The sequence below is a fragment of the Salvelinus sp. IW2-2015 genome, unplaced genomic scaffold (genome assembly GCF_002910315.2).
Source record: "Salvelinus sp. IW2-2015 unplaced genomic scaffold, ASM291031v2 Un_scaffold8889, whole genome shotgun sequence".
NCBI lineage: Eukaryota > Metazoa > Chordata > Actinopteri > Salmoniformes > Salmonidae > Salvelinus > Salvelinus sp. IW2-2015.
Genome location: NW_019950148.1, coordinates 1 through 7,209, shown reverse-complemented (window position 1 = coordinate 7,209; position 7,209 = coordinate 1). Strand labels below are relative to the sequence as shown.

Below are 7,209 nucleotides of genomic sequence, written 5' to 3'. Positions count from 1 at the left end.
TGGCCAGCCACACGAACAGGTAACAGAAGACGATCACTCCCAGGGGCAGGAAGCAACATGTAATCATCAGAACGATCATGTATGACAGGACTCCAGGATCCTCGTTGCCTCCGAACACATCAGGTCCACAGGAAGTCTTCAATCCATGAGGCCAGTACCTGACGGAGGGAGAGAGACACAGAGACGGGTTTGAATAACGAAACCTTTTTTTGAACAATGTGACTTTTTTTTTTTCATATCCTCAGCGAAAGAAAAATAGACGATGTCTCACCTGCTCCAGCCGAAGATAGGAGGGGCGCACCAGAAAGCAGACCAGACCCAGGAGAAGATAATACCCCCCATGGCCCATTTAGCATCAAACTTGACATTTCCAAAGGGCTTACACACCACCACCCATCTCTCCCAGGAGATAACAGCCAGAGACCACAGACCAGCAATACCTGCGTTAGATATACACATTAGATATACACATTAGATATACACAAAATATCCATTCTGATTACTGTCACTATGTAATGGTGTTTTATCAATAGCCAATTAGTCTTCATCAGCGCTGTGTAGCAATGTAGAATTACCTCGTGTGGTGTTCGGGTCTGTGGGACCCATTTTCAATGTTTACTAAAAGAAAAATGATACAACTTTTTTTTTTTTTCAATCTGAGACTCATTGGCCTTGGCTCATTTTCTTTGAAGAACATATAAAAGAACACATTTTCATTGAGTGCACACTGCACCTCCCTACACATTTATATTACATATGTGGTTTTCGGGTCCACTGGACCCAAGGGTAATAAAAGTGTGGAAAAGTGTGTGTGTAGGTGAAAACAAGTAAAAATGAAACAAATAGGTTTGCTGTGTGCCTACTCTGTCTTCTRCTTCCCTGGGCCTGCTGTTTCAACATAGCAACAATAACCTGTCTGTCTCCCTGCCTGTCTGCTTGTCTCCTGCTTTTCTGGCACTCTTTACCCTTTGTAGWGTGTGAAACTACACAATGTCTTGTGGGAACCTGCACAATGCTATTAGAATACATTATTTCAATACATTATTTCAAGACATTGTTAAACATGCTGTATTTTCCCACACTCTACCCCAGCCAGGTGCAAATTGTGGGAGGGACACAACAAATAAATATCTGTGCACGTGTGGTTCCTTACCACAATCAATCGGTATGCCAAAAATGATCTCTGCTCAGAGGGCCTTACAAATGATTTTTGCATAGAAAGAAGGTAGTGAGGAAAAAATGTCAGAATATGAGGATAATGTCTCTGTCAATTTGGAGTCTATTGGTGAGTTGAAAGATGAGGATGAGATTGACCCTCAGCCAGCCCCAGAACCCAGCCGAGCGTCAGCAGCTGCCCAGGCACCCAAGCCGGGTCGCAGCCACGCCCCGGGTACCAGCCCCGGTCAGCCAGGCCAGCCCGCAGGACCAGCCCCCCCCGCGGCACCTGCAAATCATCACTCGTCTAGCACGAGCCAGCGCCCAGGACCAGCCCGCTCAGCTCCAGCCGACAGCCCCAGGGGACCCACCCGGTCAGCAGCCAGCCACAGGACCAGCGGTCAGCAGCCAGCCGCACAGGACCAGCCCCAGGACGCACGCCCCCAAGGGCCCAGAGCCAGCACCACACACCGAGCGCCCGAGGACCAGCCCGTCAGCAACTAGCCACAGGGACCAGCCCAGCACCCATCAGTACCCAGCCCCCAGGACCAGCCCGTCAGCAGCCAGCCACAGGACCAGCCGCGTCAGCAGCCAGCCCAGGACCAGCCCCACTCAGTAACCCCAGCCCCAGGACCAGCCACGTCCAGCAGCCAGCCACAGGACCAGCCCCGTCAGCACACCAGCCCCGAGACACGAGCCGGTCAGCAGCCAGCCCCAGAACCAGCCCATCAGCAACCAGCCCCAGGACCAGCCCAGTCAGCAGCCAGCCCCAGGACCAGCCCGTCAGCAGCCAGCTCATCAGCAGACCTGCAAGAGGAGAAATATGGATGTAATTTATTTTTAACTGAATGGTCTTTTCCCCAAGGAATGAGCCACCCCGCATGGCTGCCAATGTAATAAGGATGCAACAGGGCCGACACGGTTGGCGGTACTCATGTGCAGGACATAAAGTCTTCTTATGAAGTGCACTAATTTGGAGGAAGGTGTGTTTTGGGGAGAGATTGAAGGAGATGGACCAAACTCATTTACATGCATCCTTTGGGGTTATTATCCTTGCTGGTGTTTTCAGATCCAATGGGAAACAACAGAATCCCTGTTTGATGCAGAAACTAGCAGAGAACTTTTCCAATCAACAATGTCTCTGGAAAACCTCCTCATTATTTCCAGGATTATCCCCTTCGATAACTGAGACACCAGACCAGCTCGGCGGCAGAGAGACAAGCTAGCTGCAATCAGGTCAGTGTGGACAAGTGGGTGGTCCACTTCCCCTGTTTACAACCCAGGGCCAACGTTACTGTTGATGAGCAGCTTATGACATTTAGGGCCCGCTGTCCCATCAGGCAGTACATACCGTCTAAACCATCAAAATCTGGAATCAAGATCTGGGCTGCCTGTGATGCTGCTTCATCATATGTGTGGAACTTGCAAGTGTATACGGGAAGCCAGGTGGGAGGAGCCCCTGAGAAAACCACAGGGATGCAGGTTGTCCTGACGTGACATAGAGACCTCCGTGGCCAGAACATCACATGCAATAATTTGTTTTACTTCGCACAAGCTGGGACAGGAGCTCCTCAAGAGGCGAAGCCTGTGGCGTGGCGCGACAAGGCGTGGGACACAGACGCAGCGGGGGGAGTCCTGTGTTCAGAGACGGGGGTGTGGGCGATGGGGCGGTGGTGGAGGGCGTGGCTGGCAAGTGGGTGGGAATCGCACAGTAGGAGGGAATGACCTCGGCGCCGGGTCTGGTGTGTGTGGAGGGTGGATGCGTGGCGTGGAGCCCGTTGCGTGCGGTGTGGTGTGGTGCGGGAGGCGCGTGGGTGTGTGTGTCGTGGTGGTGGGGGGGGCGGCAGGGGCGGGGGCGGGGGGGGGATTCCTAGGCGGTGCACCCGGGGGGGGGGGGCGCCTACACCGAGTCCGATACCGACGGGCCGGGGGGTGGGTGGGGGCCGTAGGGCCACCACATGGCGCGCCACGAGCTCCTGCAAGAGAGCGTGCACGATGGTAGGAAACAGTACGAAAAAACAAGCCAAGGCTGTTACCTCAGCTGTTGGATACATGGAACAGGCCTATCAATTCCTCTACGTTTGTGTTCACGGCCGACACGTCCCGAGTGTCCTACGTGCCATGGAAAGGAAAACATGTGCATGGGGGAATCTGTGGCCAGGAACATCAAAAAACAGAAATCATAATGGATTAGAATGCCACAAAAGGAGGGATGGACAAATTTAGACAAGTTGGTGACTGGCTACAGCTGCAAACGAAGAACCCTACACTGACATCTTGTGATATTCCTCAACATCTTGGACATGTCGGCGTACAACGCGTAGTCATCTGGACGGCGTTGAACCCAGATTGGAACAGAGGGAAGCGCCAGAGGAGACGGCTCTTTCTCGAGGAGCTGGGCAAGGTTGGGAAGACCTCAAATCCAGAGGAAACATATCCCAAGGACCCCAGCTTCTGCAGCCACTGTGAGTTGAGGATCGGAGAGGATGCTGGTGCCCCATCCACCCGACCCACAGAACCAGCAACTCTGATACCGGAAGTAAGTGTGAGTGATGTTGTTGCATGTGTGTGTCTGACTCTCCTACCTGGCCTGCTGTAACTATATATGTGAGTGAGATGTCAGTAAAATTCCTGAACTAAGTGTTTCATCATTCTAGATTGCAGTGCAGCCAGGTAGCAACAAGAGAGAAGCACTGCGATGTGTGGTGGACCAAGAAGCGGAGACGAGGAAGACACAGTCACGATGCAAGAAGTGCAAGAAATACATTTGCAACACACACACGCAGTAAAACTCTGTCCCTCATGTGGTGTGTAGACCGGCCTTAATTTGTTCTTCAATGGGGCTCATTTATCATTTCCATAAAATACTGTATGTAAAATGTGTCCTTCCAATTTGTTCAGTTCAAAGCAATAAACATCAATCGTGATGAAAACCTTGTTTCATTTATATTTGTTCAAGATAAACATGATTTATTCCACCCATGTCTTGATTAGAATAGATTTTTGTTGGCAAAAATCACATTTCATTAAAAAAAACAAATAGCTCTCTAATTGATAAATGTGATGTAGCAGAGGTTAATGGCAAATATTAACCATGTATGCTGTCTATAKTGCTTGTAATTGATATAAGTCAACATCTAAGTATTAAGTATTTTTTATGTAAATTGTTATGGCCGTATTGTTTTAAAAACCCATTAATGTTGTGGGTCCATCAGACCTGCGAACATTGGGTGAAGAACAAAAACATATATTTTTATTTATTTTACCCTTATTTTACCAGGTGAGTTGACTGAGAACATTCTCATTTACAGCAACAACCTGGGGAATAGTTACAGGGGAGAGGAGGGGGGATGAATGAGCCAATTRGAAGCTGGGGATTATTAGGTGGTAGGACAGATTGGGACACCAGGGTTAACACCACTACTCTTACAATGAGTGCCATGGGATCATTAGTGACCAAAGAGAGTCAGGACACCCGTTTAACATCCCATCCGAAAGACGGCACCTTTCACAGGGCAATGTCCCCAATCACTGCCCTGGGACATTGGGATATTTATTCTAGACCAGAGGAAAGGGTGTTTCCAACTGGCCCTCCAACACCACTTCCAGCAGCATCTGGTCTCCCATCCAGGGACCAACCAGGACCAACGCTGCTTAGCTTCAGAAGCAAGCCAGCAGTGGGATGTAGGGTGGTTGAACACCACACAAGGGTTAAATATGAAACAAAATGTAGTCCATATATAAAATGCATCTTACCACACGTGGCGACGGTGAATCCCTCAAAGACACACATCGGGTGTCCRAGAATAAAGTAGCCGAACATCTGGTTGCAAACGCTGATGGTGCTAGCCAACAGAGTCTCCGCAATGTCAGCAAACGCCAGGTTGACCAGGATCCAGTTGAGAGGATGTTGGAGCTTCTTGAATTTGGCAGTGGCCACCAGTACCAGGCCGTTGGTGAAGGTTGAGGCCACGACCACAAAGAGCATCCAAAGTGTTGAGATATTGTACACCCATCTTGGAGCGATGTGGTAGTTGGGGCCCTCAAAAGGATCTGCAGAAGATAAAGAGAACAAAAATATATATATATGTACATATATTTGAATATAAATTGAATATAAATTACCTGACTTACTGATGTAGTCAAATGAGAACAGTAAGTAATATGTTGAACAGAATGTGTCCATCAAAAGTTATGAACAAGGAAAGCATTGTCATGATACTCCTGATAAAAATACTTAAATGTACTGTTTGTATTATTGTGTATACTGCTACTGCCAGTTGTGAATGGTATGTCTGCTGTTGGTGAAATATCTTATGAAGGAAAAGACATTTAGAAACATCACTTATCATTATACTCTGTACATCTACAACAACTACAATAGTTTAGGAGAATCCACAGAATTACGCTCTTTCACTCCTTCTACCGGATGATATCACGCCCAGGCACTACCCTGACAGGATGTACTGTACCTTTGGTATGATATCACGCCCAGCCACTACCCTGACAGGATGTTCTGTACCTTTGGTATGATTGCTGTTGGTGTAGGCGAAGCCTGATTCTCTGGTTGTATCTTCTTGTCGCCTTGCAGCAAACACTCCTAGCTCTGCCATCCTGGACTGGTTCATAGGAGTCAGTGAAGTCGACTGCCGAAGTCTGTGCTTCTCCTCTGTCCTCGTTTATATAGCATCCTTTGGGTGTTTTTTAAGGATTACGGCCTTGGAGGAATTAGGGCAGGGGGTGTGATGGTATGGACTGGACTGTCTTTTCTTAATTACCGTTAATTACCACAAACGACTAATTAAGGAGGATTTCAGAGGCCCATAATCTTGTTTGAAAGGGCATTGGTGGCAGAGGAGGTTAAAAGTAATATAAAATGGAATGCTGCTGTAACTGTGGCCCAGACCTGTCAGTTAAATGGCATTGGGACAAGGTAAGTGAGTGTTAAATATCTAACCTTCAAAAAACACAATTACCATCACGCAATCACTCTTCAGGTTGACAATACAAAATCAAATCAAATCAAACACCTCATATCCATCAAATTACAACATTATGAATAACTGTATGGTAATTTTCCATGAAGAAAAATGTGTGGGACTTGCTTTAACTCTTTACAGGTAATACATTTTTTTTTTGGGGGGGGGGGGGGGGGGGTAGTGATTGGTAGTACTTATTGCTGTTCAGATTTGAATATCAGAGAAGTAGACCAGGTCACATACTCTTTAAGTTTTTGTCTACGATGCATCGTTGGGAAAAGTGGTCAAGGTAGCTGATTAGTCTGAAAAGTCCCAATGTTGACTCATTGTCTCATGCTTAGAATGCATGAATGTTACATAGTAACAGAATAGAATGCGCTTGAATGCGCTCCTCCTATTGTTATCATTTGAAAGTTCTGAGAAGTTCTGAGAAGTTCCATGGCAGTTAATTCAGCAGTGAGCGGGAAGTTAGATAAATTAGTTGATGTGGTTACTTAAACAGCTGTATCGTTTAGATCTGTACAAGCTGTTTCTGTTTCCCGTTCCAGATTTGAATAGCCCGAGACGCAGACCAAGATGTCTCACCGTCTACGTTGTTGTCTAACGTGTTGGTCAGTGGTCGAAGCAGCTGATTGGTGTCAGAAGTCGTGATGTCACAATAGGGAGCTTTTAGAATGTTAAGGAGATCCCATTAAAGTGGATGGAGACCTGAACGTATAGAAGATATCAACAAGTTACATGTAAGAAACTCAACCAGACCAGTCGACACGTTTTAAAGTTTAAACAGCGTTTCTAGATTAAACATTGTAAGAGGAGTAGTGTGCAAAATAATAATAAAAAGTATGACCAAGATCTAGTCTGGACTTTAAGTCCATCAAATGACTAATGACAATATTAAGCCTGTATTATGTAACATGTAGAATGGTATCCTTAGACAATGTTAGGCATGTACTATGTGACAATTCCAAGTGGCAAAGAAGCTTATTTGGACAAGTGGGGTTCCGCAGGACTTAACGTTGGAACATCTAATTGGCGTTGACAGTAGTGCAGTCAGAAACGGTTAATCTCTCCTAAA

The 7,209-nt window shown here is 47.0% G+C and overlaps 1 protein-coding gene across 1 annotated transcript in view; it reads right to left on the bottom strand.

The window, feature by feature from the left end:
• Nucleotides 1-5,826, bottom strand: part of LOC112079659 (red-sensitive opsin-like) — a 6,679-nt gene extending 853 nt beyond the window's left edge. Inside the window, exons 1-4 of the mRNA XM_070442402.1 lie at nucleotides 5,678-5,826; nucleotides 4,912-5,208; nucleotides 272-440; nucleotides 5-158 (exon numbers count right to left, since the gene is read on the bottom strand). Of these exons, the coding sequence (XP_070298503.1) occupies nucleotides 5-158; nucleotides 272-440; nucleotides 4,912-5,208; nucleotides 5,678-5,783 (726 nt within the window). The 5' untranslated portion in view covers nucleotides 5,784-5,826. The remainder of the gene's footprint in view (nucleotides 1-4; nucleotides 159-271; nucleotides 441-4,911; nucleotides 5,209-5,677) is intronic.
• Between the last annotated feature and the right edge of the window lie 1,383 nt (nucleotides 5,827-7,209).